General features: G+C 29.3%; 1 protein-coding gene across 1 annotated transcript in view; it reads right to left on the bottom strand.

Annotated features, from left to right (window-relative positions):
* The window catches only part of LOC108774804 (metabotropic glutamate receptor 8), a 78174-nt gene that overhangs the window by 18547 nt on the left and 34338 nt on the right, over positions 1-25289 (bottom strand). The window contains exons 4-7 of the mRNA XM_018541003.1: positions 22680-22859; positions 16806-16975; positions 3662-3816; positions 1205-1453 (exon numbers count right to left, since the gene is read on the bottom strand). Of these exons, the coding sequence (XP_018396505.1) occupies positions 1205-1453; positions 3662-3816; positions 16806-16975; positions 22680-22859 (754 nt within the window). The remainder of the gene's footprint in view (positions 1-1204; positions 1454-3661; positions 3817-16805; positions 16976-22679; positions 22860-25289) is intronic.

Here is a 25289-nt window from a genome sequence, read left to right as displayed (position 1 = left end):
CATTGATGTGCTTAGTGCTCGTATCACGTCGAAGAAGGTACAGATGAATCAAAGTGAATATAGAACCTACTTCGATCGATAAAATGTGTATAAAGTGTATCAATAAAAGTTTAAATTTAAAGTACAATGTAAAAACGGTTATTCACTTACAATAATGTAATAGAATTTTGAATATTTTGTTCTGAAACGAGAACCATATGTTTATGTATATAAACTTTTATTTTATAAATCAATTTAAAAAAATGTTAATTGAATCGCTTTCGTCGATTGCAGATGGTGAGAAACAGATTGAGGTGTACACTAGATTTGTAAAATGCATCGGTGACGAAGAAACAGAAATTGTGTAGTAAATAATTCTTTTAATATTAAGATTCACTGTTATCTCACTGTGTGACGTAATCTCGTCATATAAATATATACATATATATCGAAATTATGATCAAAGAGACGATTAAGTTTTTTTTTTCGCGTTTCTGTTTTTGAGTTGAGAAAAATGGTCGAAAAGTGACGAAAAATTGGAGGGTGCCGAGAATATTTTCTTTCCCTTTTTTCTTTGTCCTACCGATAACTATCTTTCCGCTTGTCTTGTTCTCGCTGTTTTTTCCGCACCAATCATTTCCCTCGCACTTCAGGATAAACGATCACGAAATGTCTTTATTTCTCTCTCTTTAAAGAGTTCTAATTCACACTTTCCGCAATTAATTAATCATATCACGGTATGAATGAAAAAAGTTCATTCATACCGTGACGTTTTTATTTATTACGATAAAATTATAATTGAGCGGTAATTTATTTATTAGGATATATTATTCAACAATGGTAATAAATTGAAAATCAGATTGATTTTTCCATTAAAACTAATAGCCTTAAGCCATTATAAATAGTTAATTGATAAATTCTCATAAAATATTATAAATAATCTCTTTCACAAAGATATAATTAGAAACTTTATCATATTAACTGAGCATTGAATTTGGAGAATTATGATTCGGAACTGAGAGATAAAAATGAAAATCAGTTTTTATTCTCGACTTTTTTTTATCCCTAAGTTCAAAATTGTATTCATGTATTATTCATACATTCAGGGAGATACATCGTCATAAATCGATTTTACTGGCATATACTTTTTCTTCAGTGCGACATAAAAGTAAAATAGCTAAGCATTCGAAGAAAAGTATAACAATATGATGTATCTGTGCGTTACCGACAAAAGGCACCAAGCCTTCTTGTTCATAATCGGCAAGCTTTTCTTCGCCTGTACAGCGTGTCATGGCGCTTGATGCATTCACGCTAAAAGTGCACTTGTGATGTTGCGACCAAAACTCTCGAAACCAGATATTCCGGCAGTTCACTGTCTTATCCGTCAAAGACTTATGGGGAACATTTTTCTCTGTCTGTCCGCCGCATTCGTTGTCCATTCTTGGCCGCAATCTCAAATAGTAGTTGTCGAAATCTACAACATCGAAATTGAGAAAACCGTACTTGTTACAACTAAATCATTCATTTTGATAACTGACGTCATGCTTTTTGTCGAAGAAATTTTTTTGTGCCAGTCACGATAAAATTCAAATAAAAATAATTTAATTTAGGAAAGCTAACTTTATTGAAACAGATTTATTTTTTATCTAATTTTATGTTCCATAAAAGATACAATTTTTCATTTATTTTTATGATATGTATATGGTTTAACAATAATATATGTCATAATTTAAAAAAAATCTATTTTTAAATAGTAATTTTACATAAGCATTGAAAATAGGAAGTTTTTCAATCCTTTAGAACAATTAATTTTTATGATCTGTGATCTTTTCTATTATTAATGTTATATACTTACATATATAAGATTAAATATATTAGATTAGCAATCGACATTAGAGAAACCGATGCTCTGCAGTAAAGGATGTGTTACAGCATTTTAAAAGAATATATCTTAATAAGTATATTTGATTCGCGTCTCTTGAAAAATTTATCTATTTGCGTAAATATTCTATCGAACAAAATAGATTTTATTTTCTAAATAAATTTTAATTTTTGATAATTTAAATAATATAGATAAATAACATAAGGTTTTTACACTAAATATAAAATATTTAAAATAAAATAATTTAGTATTTTATTAAAATATGTTTAAATAACGTGTTTTTTTTTTTCATACAGCCCGTGTTGGGGAAAAATATTTAATGTATTTTTTATATTTTTCTTCGAAAAAGCAATTTGATAGTCTCTCTCATCACTTTATCATTATATTTTTTATTTAAACTTTAAAACTTTAGATTTACTTAAATATTCGTGAATCTTAAAATGACTTTTTGGAAGAGACCGTGAAATGGTAAACAAGATGTTATTTTTAATAACTATAATTTCAACTACAGAGATAATGATTTCTCGATTTCAAAAATATATAAACGCGTCAATGTGGTATTCGAAGAAAGGAGCACAATGTTATTAGTACTTCAAAACGCAATTATTTTTTCGAATTTTTTATAATGTCAATGGAGCTTTTTCAGTTATATCTAAACATCACCACAACGTGACTCCTTCAATTATCATTGCTATTGTATAACTACTCCTTCATTATTACTATTTATCGGCATGTCTAATTAACTCGGAGGTACAGTGAAGATGGCTCAAAAGTTAACTAAAACGCGTTAAATTTTTATTGCGTTAAAAGAACATTTTTTCAATATATGATTTGGTGAGATATATATTTGCTTAATTAGTATATTTACTTAATTAATATATAGCGCTTTTTAACAGCGCGTGACTGTTACTTGCTCTCGTTTTCTTAATAAATTTCATTTTAATCCGTTTTGCCTATTATAGTATGTAAAAAGCAAAAATAAACACTGCAATATTCAATACAAGTTATTTCTGAACATTATAGTGCAAAAACTGATCATTTAAGATTTAAATAATCAGAGATTAAGATAAAAATAATCAGAAAAAAAATTATCTGTTACATCTTAGCATCCTCGCTCTTTCGAAACTAATAGTGGAATGAACAAACATCCTGATGATGGCGTTTTTGGTATTTAGTAGGCTATAATTTCTGGTAAATTAGCTTGACTAATGAGGGTTGATACTCCTGTGTTAATTACTTAGTGCGGAACGCGGCGAAATGCGCCATTGCGTTCATTTCTTCGATCCACAAATCCTAACTCACGAGTCAGGAATGATGCGACATAATCGGAAGCGGAAAATATTACTCACTTGTCATGTAAGATTAATGAACGTCAGGCCAAAGTTAGAACGATATCGCTACTACGCGGTAACAAAGTTGCACAGTAAGCAACTGCGGTGTAACAAGGAATTTCAATTGTGGCTCAGTAAAATGGATCAGATACGTTAAGGAATTGAATTGACTTGAGTAATTTGAACAAATATACAAGTCATACAAATTAAGTGAATTAACAATTCAGTTATATTGAAATTTATTTCACTTTTAAAACTGTACTTAGAGTTTTACACTATATTCTGCTCTTTTAATATTATTGTTACTAACGTTATATTTATTTAAAATTATATCCCCGCAAAAGAAATATTTATTTTAATTCTCATTTTTATATTATTTATTTTTGATCAAAGATGAACTCGGAGTAAATATTCTTCCGATTAATCGATTATGATAGGAGGTCGCAAAAGCGTAGCAAAGGTCTTTTACCTTTGAGGACGTTCCTATAGGGCAGAATGGTAATGGCACCTTCCGCCGCGAACTCTTGATCTCGGACGGGGTAAACTTTGGCGCCCCATGAATCGCTACCCACCCACATGAAATGGCCTGTGCGATTGGCCCTTATTGTTGCCTGAAGCAGCTTCCTGCAACAAGATAAGCTGAGTGATAAGGATAGATGAATTATGAGCAATGATGAGCATGACTACCATTAACCTACCACAAGAACAATAGGATCTTCCATAACCTCCGCAATCAGTTAACTAAATCCACAATGTCCTAAGATATTGTTCTCTAATTTCGCTTCTCGTTATTATTACGTTTGTAACATAATTCAAACTTAACGATGTAACTGTTATAGTTTTCTTTGTTTATTATTATCGATATCGTTTTAAATATGTAGATGCATTTATGTAATATTATGCATCTAGTTAAAATATAAATGATATCTTATGACTTATCAAAAAAGTATTGGAGAAAGAGTGTTTAAGTGCATATAATTAGTAAATACTCAACTATTGGTGGTAACTGCATAAATATTTGAGCTATTTTTCATAAAAAACCTAATATAAATATGTAAATATATTGTACAATAATAAATATTTTACTTCGTGATTGACTACTGATATACGTAATGTTATCGAGACAAAGAGGAAGATCTAATTTATCTATAAGTTCAAGAATTTGTGTTACCATACTTACAGTGCTGTAATTACATTGATAAGATATAGACTCTTGTAGAAATTAATTTACAGATACTACTTATAATAGTAATAATTAATATACTTATAATAGTGTTTCTCACTTTATCAATCTATTCTACTAAAAATATTAGGAAGATCAATCATTTTTGTACTACTGACAAGTGCGTCGAAAATATTAATTCCTTCTATTAGTTATAATATTGAGGAAAGAAGAATTTTTCTCACTATTAGTAGCATAGTTATCAGTCGCATTATTAAATAAACATTTTTAAATAAAATAATGCACTGTTTATAATTATATAATACTTAAAAATTTTTTATATTAATTATATTAATTTATTATACATATGTATTGTGTTAATATATGAATATTAGTATTTCTATTGATTACGTAATATATACAAATTAATAAAAAAATTGAAATAATAATAAGTCAATATTTCACTCTATATATACGTATAAAACATTTCAGTTTTTATATAATGTAATTATGTATAATTATTATTTAGAAATCTTATTTGTTGTGGTTTCAACGAAAACTTTTTTCACGTATATGATATTGTTAGATTATAAATAAAAACATATTTTTATACATCTTTTGGATTTTTCGTTACAAACATAAAATACAAGAACAATTATTTCTATAACAAGTATTCCTATCTAATCTTGTTAAATAGTCAATATGATGGACTTGGCTAGTACTTGACTTAATTCAATCGTAACAATAAAAAGATCGTTGAAAGGACTAGCTCTCGTATTACAACGTCAACTTGAGCTCCGTAGGGAACCACGATGGGATTCAATCGCGTTAATCCGGAAAGATATTGACAGGAGAAGCGCTGATAGCGAGCCGCAGATCGATATCAACTTATCGGTTCATGGAAATCGAATCGTTCCGGTGTTCCGGTAATGGCTTTTCTCCAGCATCAGGAAACTCGGCCCAGAAGTCAATTATTTATCTTGCGAGGATCAAGCTGGAGATCGTAAGCAACCGAGAAACATCGCGTCCGACTGGTCCAACGGAACTAGCTAATGGACGAACAACGAGAATCTGCGACCGATCGTTATCTCGTAATTCCCGTGAGCTCGGAAAAACAGCTTCACTTGTCGGCGTGTTTACGTCAACGACGTGCAGTTTCTTTGCCCTTATTCGAAAAGGGCGTCGCGCTTCGTTGTTCACTTTATCGCGTCCATCTTTGTTAACAAAAAGATTTTTAGACGCGTTGACTACTAGGTATTGATTACAAGAGTTGCTTATTAGTTTATGTATTAATTTCTTCGATGCATACTTTTGTTTCCTTTGATTTTTAAAAGAGAACAATCACACAATCTGAATAATTTCTTTTCAATATTATAAATAGAAGCAAAATATCAATTATTTTTGACAATCTTTTCCAGATTTGTAATATCGTGTCTTCAGATAAAAAAATTGGTTATAATATACTTAACTGTAGTAGCTAAAATTTATATAGACTTAAAAAATTTGTACGTATATAGAAAATTTACAAAATACGTCAATTGAAATGTAATAAATAAAGAAGATAAGTTGACAGTTTCTCTTTTTTTCTATTCATATTACAAAATCATAGAAAAATATAATCACATTTGCGATTTTTTATCTAAAAATTACACATATGTATATACAATGTTATCTAGCGTTGAAAATGAAATCTAGCGTTAAATTTATGATATGAATACGAACCTTAGTTAGCACACAATTAACCTACATGTATAGTATATACTGCTGAAAGCTGGATCTAGTTGATTTAGTGCTATAAAGGTAGTTAGGTAGCTGTGGTGATATTTCATAGCTTAATTACAGTTTCTCCAAATTTCATTACTTAGGGGGAAGCAGTTCATTAGAAAGTATTTTAAGACACATATTATTACAAAGCGGAAAGGATCAGAGGGAGGTCTGCTTCATAATCCACGAGATTTGAGGTTTAATTTCAAGTTTTAATTATTAAGTTTCAATTATTAAAGCAATTAAAATCATTATCTAAATTTTCATCTTTTTTTTTTTATTACAATCAGGCATAAAATAGTTTAAACATTTTAATCTATTATAAGACGTCAATAGCATTATTTTTTCATGCCAACGTAGAGATAATATAAATTACATTTTATACTTAAAATTCTTTCTAACATTCTAGACTGATTCTAGATTGTATCTCGCATTTGCCGTGTTATGAACGCTGCGAAATGATTGCGTTGAGGTATTTAAATTCTTCATTTAGGTCGCCTGCGTTCTCTTTACCGCATTTTTGCTTCCTTCGTCTTTATGTATTTTGCCGCGTGTAAGCCTCTTTTCCGCTTGTGTCCTGTTTCTACCTAAGAAGATTAGCTGTCGGAAAAAGTAGCCGAAAATCCCTTCTAGCACGACTGTATGGGAAACAACATCGCGTCCAAATGGCTCGAACTAGAATTCAATTAAACAACTTCCTCGTATTGCAAAAAATCGAAATGCAACCGTGCAAAACTTTTCTAATCCAGTGTGATCCGATCTATGTCACAGTCAAAGTACACGTTGCTTGATCTATATGGCTGTATTTACGATGTAAGCTGCAGTATTAAAGCAAAACTATTTTATTTAATGCAGTAAATATTTATCTAATACAAAAAAATATGATGCATTTCGATATTAGGAAGAAAAAATATATAAATGTATTTTGGTATTGAGATACAGATTATCTGAATGATCTGATATCATAATAAAATATAAAGCTAATTATACATAAATAATTTTTCTTCATAATTAAATTTCCCGCAAATTTTACTTACATGTTTTTCTAATAATAAAAAATAGAAGTTTAAGTTAAAATAATTTACCACATTTATCACTTTATTAACATCTAAATTTAAAATTTAAATACAGATAGCATTCACTAACAATATCCTTATTAGTATAAATAGATATTTTGTTTTCTGCAGAATCGCGACAGTATCTAAATGTTTCAATATTGTGTTTCAAACAACACTATATTCACCTTAAGATATTGAAGAACAATTTCTGAAAGTTACAGAAATGTTGTGAAATAAAGTGAAGCGCAAACATAAGAGGGCTATCTAGCTGATCCAGCGATCGATTTTACTACAATATATCGAGGTCATAGATTGCGATCGCTACCAGGAATGTAACTATCCACTTCTGTTTCTGTTTCGTTCGGTAAAAAATAAAAGAAGGAAGCGGAAAATGTATATCCGAGCCTCCCACCTTTGGCTGAAAGTTTGACCAGTTTCGAGCGGATTGCAGGAAGGTCCAGCCACTGTTGTACTATCGATAGGTCGAAAACAACTCGAGAATAACTCTGAAGATACTTCTTGAAACTACATTCGAAATTTTTCAAAGAATGTACTCCTCGTACATAACATATAGACAGTGACAGATATAGTGCTCTTGAAATTATTTTAGATGAGTGTATTTCCTTCAAAAATGGGTCACTAGATAGTTCACGTCTTGCAAACTATTGTAAACTGAATAAAAGAAATGTTGATAGCTTTTTTAAAATCTGCAAACCATATTCTGATCCTAAGTTTCTCTTGTATTTGTTTTATATACCCTTTTTTCAGTAATAATTTAATAAGCCATTTCTTCATAAGCTTTTAACACTTTTATAACTTTTATACTACTTTTGTACTTTACATTATTTATAAGCATTTAATAACACAAAAAATTTGTATAATTATATATTGTATATAAATATTATAATTTTCATGAAAGTTAACATAAATATTATAAGTTTCATGAAAGAAAATTTAAAATAAGTTTCTCTTATTTAAAAAAAATTATACAATATCATTCTTATAAAAATATGTAATATGCGATAATGAAAAAATGGTGTATTAAATTTGTATTGAAAATAGATCAAGCTTAATTTATTTAAAAATCTATACTCTCTTTCTCTCTTTCTCTCTCTTTCTTTAAAGAAACAAAGAGATTATTTAAAAATAGTTTATTGTATAATGTATATAATATTACATACAAAATTCAAAATTTTAATTTAAAAACAAAATAAATAACTAATTTTATAGATATATCCTGTTGAATTACACGATAAAAAAATAAAACTTCAATCATTTTTGAAAATATAATAGAATTGCTTTTTAACTTGGTGTTTTTTTTTTATGGATTTTATCTATGATCTCTCTCTTATGAAAAGACCATTCCAGGTACCATAATAAGAAAAAACCTTCAAAGAGTAAACGATGGTCTCTATTAACGTATGGTGGCTGGGAATAACGTGGGTTATATGTGTAGGAAAACATTACCCGAGTTTTTCCGACGTTGACGCCAACGTTTCTTTCGGGCCTCTCTGGCAGTTCGCCAAAAATTTCATTGCTCGCGGAAGCGCCTTCGGACGATGGCGCGACTCCAAGGTATCCATGCTAGGTGGTTGTTCGATAATGTATCGTTTCCTCTTGAATGCGCAATAAAGTCCCGCCGCTTTAAATAGACAGCCGAGCGCTTCTTTCGAGAAGGGAAAAAATTTCCGTTCGATACATCAAACGGGCAGCGGGTGTGATAAATAAAGAGAGAGGGGGCGGCAGAGGGCGGGGGGGAAGGGGTGAGAGAGAGAGAGAGAGAGAGAAAGAGGAAAAGAGAAAATTCAACGCTTCATGCGTCGGCAATGCCGACCGGAAATCCTTTTCCCTCCTTCATGGCAGCGCATCCGGTGGGTGAATGAAGTTCTGATCGATTAGGACAAATTTTCGCTCGAATATAACACGATGCACATGGGCAACCACGTCGAATGTCACCAAGTGAACCGGTCAGAATGCGAGTACAAGCCGAATAAAATGTCATGCATGTATATGCTACTATATAAGTAAATATAATTTGTATGTATGTATTCCTAACTATGTTTCTAGTTTATATGTTTTGTAGACTAAAGAATAGAATAATAATTGTAAAGAAATAACGCAAGTAAAATAAAAAAAAAAATATTTAATTAATAATCTTGTAAGACAGAATATTTTTAAGATGTAACGTGAATGTTAAAAAGAATAAATAATATTTACATGTAACATTCTAGGAATATTGTGTATTTGTAGAAAAATTATGCCTTTTTTCATCTATAATTTTAGAATAATGAGTAATTGTACAGAAAAGATCTAATAAAAAGTATATAGTGAATCTGAAAAACGTTGTAAAGTGTATTTCTTTAAAAAACGATTATTAATTTCTCCAGAGGAACTCTAGTTTTTTCGTGATTATATGCGTATACATACAAGATGTAAATTATATCAAATACTGATGCTTTTTTAATATAAATTTCTTATACAAAAAATAAAACACAAAGGAAATTGAAAAGCAGTAGGAACAATGGAAGACCAGAGAACGAGAAATTTTCATCTAACTTGAAAATGCCGCAGATGCCGTTAATTTTTTGCGTGCCACTTCCGTTGCTCGTGGGGAAACTAATCGTGAGTTGTCTGCGCAACGTGTAAAGTTCGCAAGTGAGCACGTCTCGGCATTTAGCGTTAATCAGAAGTTTCACACGGAGTGAATCCCCGCGAGCGCAATGCGGACAAGGGTTGAGATATGTCGTCTTCGAACAGACATGCGGAACACGTGTACGATGCGATTATCCACGAGTCTCGCAGCTAGGCAAATGGAGAGTAACCAGCGAGAAAGGCCATACATCACGATTTCGACGGACTTACGTCACGGTGCAGGAAGAGCACGTCAGCGAACATTTCGCGAATCGCTGCTGAAGCGGTTAAGCTGATTCGAGTCGAGTCGCCTGCGCTTCTTCGCGCTTCGTTCGCATTTACGTCACTCGCGCACCCGCGAAAAAGAAGAGCGGACCGCGAGCAATTTCGCAACATCGACATTTACGAAAGAGAAAAATGAAGCGGGAAAGAAGGAGCATCTCGTACGTCACGAACGTCAAAGAGGAAAAAGCACGCGGAGCGATTTTGTTAAAATATTGATGTCCAAAGAAAATGGAATAAAAGTGTTCGCCGTTTCCAGAACGCTTTTTAATTAATATATCCAATCTGCCAAACCGGATAAATTATTCACTGTCGATATATTATATGATAGTGATATATGGCTGTAAATAAATATACGGTTACTTTAAGATGGATTGAGAGTTTCTTATATAATATCTTAAAGAAAATCAATATTGATAACATAATATGTAGTTTCAAGGTTTCTTCTCAAAGCAACTTAAAAAATATTTATCTTTACGTTTTATTTTCCTTCGCCATAGAAAAAGAATTTATATAAAATTGATGTAAAACCTTCTCTCAATAAATATTTGTTATATGAAACAATATTTCATCTAACTTTAAACTAATTTGTTCTTCTTTCCCTAAAGAGTCATCTTTTCCTGAAAAATACATCTATATTTAAAAGATACATGAGACATTCAGACGGTCTCTCCATATGGTTACTAAATCTGTACGATCTATTAGAGTTTCAAGCAAGCTGAGTTTTAAGCAAGCGTGCCGAGATGTTACATGCTAAGCGAATCTGTATGTATCTACTATGTACATGTTGCATAAAGAATATTCATAAAGTTTTCATTTTTATGTTGACTATATACTACCGGAAAATGTAACTCAGTGTTAAAAGTTTACCGAGAATAATTTTACACAAAATTTGACTTTATTTCGTACGATTACACATATAATAACAAATAAACAAACCAAGATATTACAGGTGCAGTGATATATATATCAATATGTATACAACAATAATAATAATTTTCTTTTTGAAAGGAAAATACTTTTTTGAGAAGAATATGAATCTAATTTTTTTTTTACAGAAAAACGTTTGAGAGGCATGTATGTTCTAACTTTTATAAAGATTTTTCAGTTTTTTTATATTAAATTAAAAATAGATTTTCTATGAATATTATATACATGTATATAGGATTCATTTCCCCTCTTTAATATCCATTTTTAATATTCATTTAGAATTCATTTCATCTTATTTTTTCTTCTTAAAGAGTAGTTTATTTTACTAGTTCTTGTGTCAAAACTGCAAGAGCTTGATATGTTTTATCATTAATGTTTCTTGTGCATATCGTAGAGCGAGACCTCTATTATTTCCTTGTTATCGACGTGGGTGAGAAATGAACTCTTGCAACTGCCGGTCGCAGCTGTTCCACATTTAATTCGGCGCTGATTTCTTTGTGTTCAAAGCGACCAGAGATTGCACGATGAATATCAGACTGTTTTGCATTTGTTTTTTTTTTTACAATACGATGGAGAAATGCGCGCAGCTTTGTCAAAGTGCAAGACTACGCAACAAAAGACATTGAATTTTTCTTTCAAATACTGAAAATATTTAAAAATTTTGCAAGATAATCATAACATCCAAAACTAAGAGAGGAATAAAAACAACATCGAGATCAAAAAAGAGAAAAACACTATAAAATATTTAAATGAAAGTATAATAAATAAATGTGGAAGTTAATCGTATAGATAAAATGATTATCCGTGTTATATTCCAGAAATGGTATTAACTTTTTTTTAAGAAGAAAGGAAGAAAGGAAAACTAAAATCTCTTATATTATGTCTCTCATAAAATATAATATAAAAAATCTAATGTGTAAAAACGTCTGCAGGAGTAAATATGCAAAATAATTCCGTTAGAGCCGTAAAAATCTAAACCTTTCATTGTCAATAACTTAAAGGTTTAACCAATAGTATTAAAGTAAGTTTATGAACGAGACGATTGTCATAATAGTCATAATTTATCTTTACGCAAAGAATTAAACTATATATATGTATATACATACGTATATCGAGAATGGCGAAAAGTTCTGGAAAATTTCCAGATTCTCTGCTATAATAATTGTATATACATACATATATCGTTTGATGTATTTGCAATGGAAAACTTTATATTCACATTACTTATTCGTATTATGTATAGCATATATGCGGAGAAAGTTCAAGGTAATAAATATAGTATCTAAAAACTCGTACCTATTTCTAAAAGATTGCTTTGATGATTTATATTTATTACTTTTACCGTTTAAATTAGTTACGCGCGTATAACAAATATACATTTTCGTTAAAAAAAAATTTTTTAATAGTTTTTACTCCAAAAAATGATAACAATCTTACATATGTTTATTGTTATCATTTGACATTGTGAATATTTTATATAAAATGTGTAAGGATGATGTAATATAATATAATATAAATCAAAATTAATTTCAAATGTCTGATTACAATTATTTAAATATGCTAATTAATTACAGAAATTTTGCACAAAGCTAACTGTTTTATGTATTTATATAAAGAAATATTCTATATACACAATAACAAAGAATTTTACAATAAAACATAATACAATTTACTATATTTGTTAGCTAAATTGTAATCACAAACTTAAAAACTTGATTTAATAAAGCTTTCGGTCGCAAAGTAAAATTTTTTTAAATTTGGAATAATGAACATAAAAGAAATAATGGAAGATTTCGATGCTTGATATAATGTTGACTGTGCGATTTTTTTCTCTACGTTCCTCTCTTTAGTCATGTATTGTTAAAGCAACTGAATCGAGCAGTTCTCGCTTGTTCCAGCGAAAATACGCGACGCAAAAAGGTCTACTTGCAGTCGCACACATTGGGGCAAACCGTTATGTTTAGTTTTCGACTCTTCGAAGCACGGTTCCTCTCGTGCTTTGCTTGCTTTCCAATATTTACTCGACATCGCAAGCCATTCGGTATCGTCGAGAACTTGGTCACCCTCGGTGACCATTTTCAACGTTGCAAGAAACTTTCGAATAATATTCTATGTTAGGATACATCTTGCGATCAAATAGATAGCTTCAAGGAGAGAACCGTGGACTTTACGAGAAAAAAAATAAAAAAGCAAAGTGCTTTTCAACAGAGACAAAAAAAACATCAAGATTACGATAAATTTTCTTTAACTATATAAATTTGTTAGATAAAATCAATATAAGTAAGCAATAATCAGTAATAATTATTTATAGTAATTTTTATTAATTTTTACATAATTAATTTTATAAATATAAAATTTAATTAATAGTTAATTATTGACATAATTCTTTGTATAAACCTTTTCTCAACTTTTTTTTTCGCGACTGCAGGAGGTCGGAAGATAGTTATGATGGAACTTTAGTATCTTTAAATCACACTAAGAGATCCTTCAATAATTCTGTTGTTCTTGGAAGTAAAAACTAATATTAGCATTATACATACATACAATAGATATGATTGATTTCAGTGCTGTACTCAAATAGTTCGATTATTCAATTATAAATATAATATATATATAGTATACTGACGATGAAAAGATTAAAGCCGAATTGGAAATTGTACACACAGAAAAATACTGAATACATACTATACGCAAATAATAATTACTTATTTCAAGCGCATTTCAAAAGTTCATATATCTGCAAATATACGTATATCATAAAAATTCAACAAAATTCGTTCAAAATGTATTCTAAATATTGATAGTTTAATACTTTAATCAAAATTAAAATTCAATTTGCTTATCAAGTAACTTTTTCGATCAATTTTATAAGTTTTTAAAAGAAAATAAATTCTTGTTTTAAGTACATGATCGTAAACTTTTTTAAAGTTGTAATAGAAGTATGTTTTAAAATTATAATTCTTTGCTAAAGATAACTGTTATTTTAAAAAAGGTATAAATTAAGTAATCATTTTTCTTAGCAATCGAATGATATTTTTCTGTGAGCAGTAATGAAAAAAAAACATTTTTCTCTATAATAAAAAATGTACATTGAGAATGTACATTGAGATATCTCTATAATAAAATATAATAGAAATATAAGAATATATATTACGACATTTCTTAATGAAACTTTTACATACATAACATTGCAAATCATTACAATTGTGTTCATCATATCCACTTAATTGATTAAAATAGATAATAATTGATTAAAATATATTTTCGATTTGCGCATTTAAGCGTTGCAACGTCGGTGTAATTATAATCAAAATTTGCAATTACGCGTTGCTTTAGTCCACAGTTGTCTTCATAATGAATGATGATTTTCCGTCGGGATTTGAATGATAGCTCATAAGGGATTTCGAATAAAATGCGACGCATACGCGTGTGTGTGCGCAAATACCAGAAATATGATCATGCATTGTCGCTATAAATGATTAATAATGCGGTTTTTCGTTTATTTCGTGCGCAACGATTAATTTTACACTTGACTGTTTTATATTCCATCACTTTGGTAATTATTAATTAAAATAGGATCGCGAAATGGATTTCAGTAAAAGATTAACGATATTTTTTTTAAATACAGTCTAGTAAACCAGTGTATGCTCCAAACGATCGATGTGTTTAATTGAATAAATGTGTGGTTTTATTAAAAAAATATTAATAATATCAGAGTGATGCGTATCACGAAAATTATTCGCGTCGCGCAGAAAAGCATTCATCACTTTATCCATCATTTGAATTTATCATAGCAATTTTACAAGGCATATTTTAAAACGTACATAAACATACTTACACATAAAAATAATAATGAACGATCAAAATGCAATCATATACTATTCATTGCTAATATCATTAAACCTTTTATGGAAAGCTATCTTCAAGCGATACTTTATTTAAACAGCGTATAAAGAAAATTTTTCGGAGCAATAGGCTGCTCTTCGCCTTGATGAAGTAAACTGTAATGTTCACAAACGTTGACATTATAATAATAAATGTGGACACACAGAGATAATCCATGAAACGCACAGTTTCTGTACTTAATTATTTAGGTACTTGCAATCTTCAGAAAAAAAGAAAAAAACTCTTAGTAAAAACAAATAGTAATAACAAATTATTTCCTTTATTATTACATCGACTTTACAGTCGGTTTTAACTTGAATAGATTATTTAGCCACAACGACGTATATATATTTTTTCCAATAAAATTGTATAGAATATTTTTTGAATTACCTGCGCGAGCGAGTCGAATCAATGAACGAGTATGTTCATCTTCGTTCATGTTTTGCGTAAAAACCAGCGAGTATCGACTTTATAGAACGCGAAATTAATCGCCGCTCTGTTATCTCGTCCGGTCGGTTACGCCCCGATCTGCTTTTAACTCGTCGTTGAAATGCACGTCGTTTTCAAAACCCCAGCGTTTATTCTCCGAACGCACAGATCCGAGAAATCTTAAATTTCATCCCCTCTATCCTTCAGCAATTTAATTTTGAGAAACAATTTCATTCTGGAAAAGCAAACATCTGTTTTAATCTGGTAAGAATTATACATACTAGACGTGGAAAGGGGACAAAATCTACGATACTAAATTGCGTTATGATATAATGTTCCCCTTTCGTTCAACAGTAAAATTTTCTCCACGTAATTCAGAATCTTAAAATCCTTTTTGTCTCGTTTCGACACGCATCCGTTTGCACAATTGTTTTTTCACGTAGATTATGCAAAAAACGGAATAAGGTTCGTTTAATATTGGACGTTTTGTCGTTATTATGGCGTTTAACAGTCTTAATTAGCTTAGAGCTAGAATGCACCTACGTAAATACGACGAACGCACGTGCGTTTAAGCGGCTCATTTCTAATCGTGGCGGTCGACTTTCCTAATTCAATATTGTTTCTGCCGATATCACATTAGATCTTAGGATAATCGGAAATTACACGCGTTCCATATCATCCGCCCGTTATTCCAATATTACGCCAGATTTTAATATAGGAATTTGAAGCGAATTTCATCGCATCAAACCTGCTCAAATATGCATATCGTTATGAAACACGAAATAAATTGCTTCTAAATCTAAAATAATGCCCTAAATCGATATTTTTTTACCTTGACCTGTCCACAATTTCCCTGCTTATGCTTTTATGTGAAATATAGTAACTACAGAATTTTTAATTAAACGTAGTTTACATAGAAAATTGTTTTTTATTAACAACCCAATCAGCACACAAAATATTTAAAGAATATTTTTTAAATATTTATTTAATGTGTAAAAAAATATTAAATAAACATTTGAAAAGTGTTTTTTAAATATTGTGTGCTGATTGGGAATTTTTTATGCTAAAAAATTATATGCGTTTAGTATACCATATGTGTGTTTTGAATTTTTACATTATGGGTATATGCTTTCTTATCTTAATTCGACGAATACTACGGGAATGTTATATAATAAAAATGAGTTACACAAAAACTGTAATTCGTTCTCATGTTTGAGAACGTTTCGTCCAATATAGAACGCGAAAGCATGGTAGAAAGAATAAAAAAAACATTCCTCTCGCACAGTCCAGTAATTCCATTTTTCTGCTCTGTGTGCAGAAAAGAAAATAAATAAAGCGAGCACACCGCATTTTTCATGCGAGACAGATTTCAACAATCGCACTTTTTGTAGAATGTCTCTTCATATCGTATTTTATATAGCGACGCGACCTTATTTAAATGCATACGAAGGCATACTCGAGATTAACCCTACCTTATATTATCCTCGTCTACGAATATTATGACTCCTCTGGCGTTGTGCTTCGAGCTCAGTCGTTCGATTATTCTATCGAAGTCCTCGGTCTTAGAATTTCTCAGGATCTTCTCACTGACGGCGACACATATGTTGTACTCCGACGAGAGAGCAATGAAACTGGCGATGCCCTGAAAATAGAGTTTCAGCCGCAAATAAATTGCCCGTCTGTCCCGCGAGAAATCGAATTTTCGCGATAACATGTGAGCCTTGTTTTCTTGGTAAACAATGGAATATAACGAAAAATACATGTATCGTCTCATATCTACATATTCATTTATCGCAGATAATAAATTTTCGAAATTTGCATGACATATCGCGGCCATTAAGCAGCAAGTTGCTGTTAGTGATGTATAACAGAACGCGCAACAGTAAATTTCTATTTTCCTAGAGAGTCCTTTACATTTTTACGGAACAACTTCTTTGCGGTTTATTCTTTCATATTTTATACTAAATATACTAAATATTATATCAAATTTTTCAGACGTAAATCTTGAGAGCGAAATCAAATTCTATTTAGATTAAAAAAATTTGTAACAGTTCTTAAAAAATTTAAAATAATTTAATATTAAATTTTGACTTTAACTGTTGGGGGTAAATTAAATAAACTTTTATAAATTTATTAGTTAAATTTAACATTATATAGACAATAAGAATTTTATTGGACTGTATATTTGAAATTCAACAAATAAGAAAAAATCTTGGCCATAACAGTCGAAGCTGAATCTTTTAATGCCTAATTAATTTAATATGAATCAATGTATATTGTATGTGTACATGCATATACATATATCCAGCAAATAAGAAATAGAAGAGCTGGATTTTCCTACTTCCTATTTATTGAGTTAACATTATAAGTTTCTTCTGCCGAACAATCTATCTATGCAGTTGTCGTTGTATGTACATACGTACAATTCGAAACGAGACATGACGATCACACCAGGATAAACTGCCTGTCTCTCACATTTCTCGCCAAGTATGGTATACACGTAAATACCTCAACATGGCTCGCCTGTCTTCGCGATAGCGTCCGTGTTTTCGTGATATATTTCTACTATATGTGTATGTGGGTGGAAACAAGAAAAGACGGCCGAAGAAGGATGCGCGATGCACCGAGTTGCAACTGCAGGTGTTATCGGCATGTTTCATGGCGCGGCACAATAAAAACCACCACAATTTATTACGATATGCCGGATGAAAATGTATCCTTGCGAAATCAGAATTCATGTGATGATTAGTTCAATAGTTCTCGATATTTTCGTGATTCTCAATCCGGCGAATTTTAATATTCATTGGTAATATAAATGTAGTATTCTGATTGAGGATACGATAAAACGTTAATTACATGAATTCTGATTATCCAAATCGATTGAATACAGAATCACTAGCATTTACTTTTTCGAATAATATAGAAAGTTTTGCAATTACATAAGGTAATAATTTCTTATATATTATTTTAAATACTTAAATTTTATAATTTCTTATTAATTTTATTATTATATTTAAATCTTATGAATAAATTATAGGATTTATATTTAAATAATTATAATTATTTCTATTTAATTTTTATTATTATCATGATAACATAATATTTTTTAATTTTACAACATATCGCTTTAGCATATATTTTTCTCTTAAATTAATTATATAATTAAACTTCTGGGTTATCCAAATTCATCTTTTTTATAAGTTCAATATATATTTTGTTATGCATATCGCTTACAGAAATAACTTAAAAAAAGAAAAATGTTTTAAAATTCTTTTTAATTCTATTTCTAAAATTTTGTTAAAAATTTTGACTTTTATATAACATTGGATTTTATGTTATATAATATAATATTCAAAAATATTAAATAACGATTCTAAATTTTAGAGAGCAATTTCTAATAGATATTATTTATTAATCATTTTTACTTGTCAGTATTCACCGTCATTACGATAAATGAATTGCAAAACTCTTATTTCTTTTAACAACTAGGAACTAATTGTCTATAAGATTAAGACTTTCTTTTATTGTCTATCTGTGTATATAAAAGTGATTAGGTAAGAAAGAGGAAATTAGTGAGACTACCTAACATCTCCTGCTGAGAAATAAATGATTACAATTGTATTACAGTAAAGTCTTCTTCAATCAAATTGTACAATAACAATTTCTTTTTTCAATTTTTAAGTTCGTAAAAACTTTTATTTGTAAATAGTTTTAGTATGTACGATTTTCCGGTCCTTTTTACTATGTGATGTAAAAAATTAATTTTCATAACTTTTACAAGTATATAAAAATTAGTAAGTGATTCTTATATGTACTTTAATACATTTAAAAAATGTGTATAAAGTGTATAAAAAATCATAATATATAATTAATTATTCGATGTGTGCTTTTAGTACTTAAAACAAATACGCAGGACAATAATAATTCAATAGTTTATACTAAGCATTAAAATTTAAAAAGAAAGTAAGATTTTTTAAATAAAACTATATGTAATTGCAAAGTTGAGTAAAAAGATCTAATTATCCTTTTTATAATATGATCTGAAGAAAATAATTTTGTTATAAAAATTGTGTTACTATTGTACTGAAGATTCTTGTTCTTTTTGATTTCTATATTATCGAAAATATAAATACAGAAGAGAAGTAGAAAAAATTTAAATAAGTATAATTAAAATTTTAAAAAGGTGAAAAAAATGAGATAAGATATAAAAATATAAAGATATAATTTGACGTATTACGGATTTATCTAGTGTTCTAAAGAAAAATATTAATAAAAAAGGAAAGAGAGATAAACGAAGTAATTATTCGGAAAATAATGAGAATTGCTACTACAAGATCTCTTATCGGCCGATTTTCTTAACGAAGCTCACTTTCCTCAACAATTGGTCGCGCTTGACCTGATTTCTTTTTATTTCTACGCGATTCAGATCTTTTTTTAGACATTTTCTATCTATTACGAGCCTCATTATACGTATTTGCGTTTGAAGACGATTTTACGTCTCTGATGGTCTAAAATTACAGACAATTTTGTTTTCAAACAAAATTGTTTCTTTAGTAAAATTCAAAGGTTACTTCAAGTAATATATTATATGTGTATATATATATATATATTATTAGTTTTATTATTAATTGTATAATAAATTTTAAATAGTTGAAAATAGGACACACAATTGTTGTAGAAAATTTTCTTCCATCGCGACCCCTTTCGGTCTTAATTTATACGACATATTTCTCGTTCTTTAATTTGCGATAAATCGTCTTTATGTACTTTATATCTTTTGCTATTATAAGGATATTAACGAAGCTGCATTTGTGTAATCGTTTTACGCGAGCTTACGTCCGTTGAAATATGCACCGCATTTGCAACAGCCGCAACTGTGCTGTGCACCTAACATTTAGCGAAAGAAACGGCTCATAAATTTCGTTAAAAGCCAGAAGGAAATGTAGGCGTCTCATTATCTTCTTGAACACTATCATAGTAAGACCGAATTCTGTGTCTTAGATGTTTTATAATGTATTTTCTAAATTTACATTCGAAAAGGATACGTATATTTTTCGATTGTTATCAACTTTAACTATTTATTATTTGTTTGATTATGTAAAATTGAGTTTTTTCTGTTGATTATTATAGATATGTATATAATCGTGGATTTTTTCCCAAAATTTCCTGAATATTTTCCTTCATTAAAAAAGAACGGGGTCACGACGCGACGCTCAGCAGATCAAACTGATCACTTTACGAGAATTCTAAAAAATAATATACATTACTTTCTATTTAATGTTTTACTTAATATAAAATTTTTCTAAAACAATGTATTTTCTATTAAGCATATATAAAAAATTGCAAAAAAGATACATTTGTTGAAAATTTTAAATGGTAATTCACATATAAGAAATGATTTTATAATAAAGTTTTTAGTATACTTAAATGCATGCATTCCTTACTTTATAGTTACTAATGTAATTCGGTTCTTTAAAGCTTTCATATAATAAAACATTAAATTAAATTATTAATTTTTTTATTTTCTGGAATAGCCTGATTGCTCTGACCCGACAGAGATAATTAAATAAAAAGTACGTAATTTTCTTACATCGATAAATAAAAATTAAATACGCTTAATAATTGTACTTTAATAATTTTCTCCACAAAGCTATAATCCTCTTTACAATAATTGAAAAGAATCAAATTTAAGATAAAAACATTAATAAATTTTCTTAGTGGAGATAATTTATTAATATTTTTATCTCAGTACTTGCCCGACCTCATTCTTCCCTATATCTATTTTTAATACTGATATCATATTGAAGATATGAACAAATATATCCTTTTTAGGTAAAATAGCACGTAATTTGATATTACTGTATAATTTAATTGACGTAAATTAACAATTTTGCGGCTTCGATATTTTGAAACGCGTTTCGACGCAAACTAATTCGCATGACGTAATTGCCAAGCTATTATGATACGTGGTAGTGATTAATTAGATTGATCACTGACACTGCACTGGCGCTTAATTGGTTGGAATGCGATTACTACCATATCGTCCTTCTGAGAATGTGCTTGTAGGTACAATTCATGACATCGGCAAATTTGTACGTTCCGAGACATAGAACACGCCGTTGTTGTCAACATGATTGTCAAAAAGTAGCCACTCGGTTTGCATAATTGTGAGTCATAAAATCGTAATTTAATCAATATCCGCGGCTAATATGAAAAATTCTTGCGTGGAATTTCTCAATGTAAGAAAAATTATGGGCATTGCCGGTTGAGTTATTGCACACGATGAATTATTGTACCTACCCGTTCGTCTATTATACGGTAATAATATAGAACAATATCGGAATTTCAATATTGCGTCTATTTAAATTCATAATAGATAGGCTATGTTGATTAAAAAAAAATTCAAAGACTTAAAATTGTTTGAACAGATAACATATCTATATCTCGATCTATTATATATCTGTTGATCTATTATAGCTAGATCCTATAAATCGTTATAACTAATTTCTTTTACTGGAATTAACAAGCAAAGATTTTAAAAAGCGCGAATGCTGACCACAAAGTTTTGCTTTCTGCAATTTTTACAAGATTGAATTGCTCTGGTAATCTCTTCGCGTGAAATTCCCGCTGCATACTAATCGTCTAATTTAAGCAGTGGCGGACGCTGTTTTCTTACTTGATTGCGCAATTAATTTCATCTTCGCTTGTTAACGCGGTCGCATATAACGATCTCATATCATAATTACCATTGTTGTAATAACTATTATTTAACATATCATTAACATTATTGTACGGTACCATTTTGTGAAAGACTGCGATTAAGTGTTACATCACGTTATACATTAACATGAATACCTCGTATCAATTTTCGGCATAATAGCTACTTTTAGTTTAAACAATATATGTTCCTAAGAATTAATTGATTTCAAATTTTGGTAATTTAATTGTGTTATATAAAAAATATGTGCCTGAAACATGTAAAATAAAAATGTTAAAACTTTACTAATTATTGTAATATATTCAATTATAGATATAACTTCACAACAAAATATTAATAGATACAAATATGTATGTGTGTAAAAAATTCGCTATTCCAACAAATATATATGTAATAACATTTTTATATTATTTCCATTAAATTACAATTAAAATATATTTTTTTTTACCAAATTTTTGGAAAAATTTAATATAATCAGAAAAAGTTGTGATAACGTTTAAAAAAAGTGAATATTATTCTGTTATAAGAGAATATACATATATATAATTTTTTTAGATGAATAATGCACATAATAAAACAATAATTAAATACAATAAGCAATCAACGACCATTTCTTCATTTCACTCACCTTCTCGCCGTACTCGCCTTCTACAGCGACCGTGGAAACATATTTCCATCCGAGCAGATGGATCACCTCGACAATTGCCTGTGCCTGAAAATTATCCGGCGGCACCACTCTGCTGAAGTACTCGAACCGGCTTTTATCCGAGAGTTCTGTGCTGGTGGAGGCGTAACTTATTTGCGGTATCTGCAATCACGTTACCATAAAACCAAAAATAAAATTGAAATATAATATATACCTCTGTTTTTACACAAATCTGAAAAATACATAAATGTAGCGGCAATGAATAGAAGAACAGAGCCATATTAATATGTTTTTCATAGAGATTATTATTATTATTATTATTATTCACAGGGACATTACTAAATTGTATGCTTTGTACAAATTTGTATCATTTATTAAAAAGAGCTCTCTTATACATACAGATACAAATGTATACAGATACAAATACTTATTTTTTAAATGTAACGATTATAATGGTTATATAAATAATAATATGAGACAACACTATAAAACATAATATTATATTTAACATAATATTCCTCAAAATTATTTTTTCATCACTCATTTGACAGATAAATCATATGAAAACTGTGCAGAGACGCGCGCATGTATAAAGGTTAATATCCGCGTCATTTGATGCGCGATCCTGTTTCTCGTCGCGGATGGAGAAGAGAGAGCAACTTTGCAGCATCTGCAGTGTGTGTAGGCAACATAGAGAATCTAATAATCTCATGCCTGCTGGAAGTGGCTAAGTCTGTGTCACCCTCTCTCCCTCGGGCTTCTTTAGTTGCAAGGTTGCAACGGATAATTCTATTTTTGCACAAAGGGCATGCGCTTCACCGAGATAGTTTCCTGGTGATAACATTGTTCCTTAACGGATGTTATTGGCATTATCACGCGTCCTTATCTCCCGTACCTGTAGCCCCGGCATATGCGCGAAAACCGATAATAGCATGTGAGAGAACCACACCCGCATTAAATATCACTTCCCGTATTAATTTGCATTCATTTGTTTCAATGATCATTGTTGCGAAACTATTGACGTGACGTAAATTACCAATTGCGAGAGTGATCGATTGAGACTTTGCTTGGGTCAGGTCGACGACACGAAAATTGTGAAGTAATGAAAAAGAATATGGAGGCAATATAGAAAGAGAAATATAAAGTTTTTATGTCTTGTCGCGATTCTCTTGAGAGAGAAAAAATGTACTAATAATTAAAGTACTATTATATTTTTTCTTAAGAAAGTTCTCACGATACTGTTTAATTAACAAACTTAAATATTGTGTAAAAGATAATTAAAATAATAATATAAAAACATAATCAGTATCTATTTCACTAATGTCATTTCTATATGTTATTAAATATGCATTTTAAATTAACAAAATTAAAGTTAAGACTCTCATTTAATGATGGGCTTGGTCAGTATGCTGGAAAATTGAGATTATATAAAGGTTTATTATTGAGATTAAATGTATACATGTGTATTACTTTTATTATAATATAATACAAATTATGCAAATAATAAAAATGATGTAATATCGCAATTATATGACATAAAAGTTGCTGTGATAAGTTTAATATTAATATTTATACAAGAGAGTGCGTCTTTTACAAATATTCTTGCTTTCCTTCATCAAAAAATATAAATTTCTTTTAAATTACACAAAAAAAATATACTAAATTCTAACAAATATTTCTTTGAACAGTCTTAGCGGAAAATTTGCTAAATGTTAAACATATTTACTATGGTACAAAAACCATTAGTTTGACTCAATTATATCATTTTTTATTTATTTAAATATTTTTTTACCATAAAAGTATGGTAAATATTCCGCTAGAACTATTTAAAGAAATATTTATTAAAATTTAATAAATTTTTTTCTCAATGTATGGTCAATTTAAACGAAACTTTACTAGAATAAACTTAAATGTTTATTATGTAATTATAACATTTCTGAAATTTATAATGTAATTTGTAATATAAAATGTAAAATTACATACATTTAGAATATCTTTAAAAAAGGGTACAATAAAAATTAATATTTAAATATTATTGATATAATCAACCTTAATATCGTGTATGTATCATAAACTAGTTTCATGTTTCATCACGGGATCCAGCAAACATCAAGTATATATACATGTTAGTTATAATTTTCCACTCAAATATATAATTGTAATATAATATAACACGTGTGTTATTTTATAGTTATTGTTATAGTTATATATTTGTTGAGTGAGAAACTACAATTAACATGTATACATGTAGCTTGGTGTTTGCTAGGAAGAATCTCCTAATTATTAATATCAGTTTGTAATAAATATATTAAAATCACATTGTACGTTAATTCATGAATTTTTAAAGAAAACATCATAATATAATATTAGCAATGTTTAACTATATAGTGTTCCAATATTTTTATGATTACTAAAATTATTATTTTATTCTAATCTATTTCTATTAATTATTAAATAAACACCTTTTATCAAAATATATTATATTAAAAAAATTTTTATTGTATTTCTGTAGTATAAATTTTTAAAAACGTTTGTTCTTATTCGTTTTTTATTTATTCATACTGCAGGTTTGTTTAATAAACTGTGTTTGTA

This window comes from Cyphomyrmex costatus, unplaced genomic scaffold, assembly GCF_001594065.2.
Source record: "Cyphomyrmex costatus isolate MS0001 unplaced genomic scaffold, Ccosl1.0 scaffold275, whole genome shotgun sequence".
NCBI classification, from domain to species: Eukaryota; Metazoa; Arthropoda; class Insecta; order Hymenoptera; family Formicidae; genus Cyphomyrmex; species Cyphomyrmex costatus.
The sequence above is the reverse complement of the archived record's forward strand: the minus strand, read 5'-3'. Positions and strand labels throughout refer to the sequence as shown.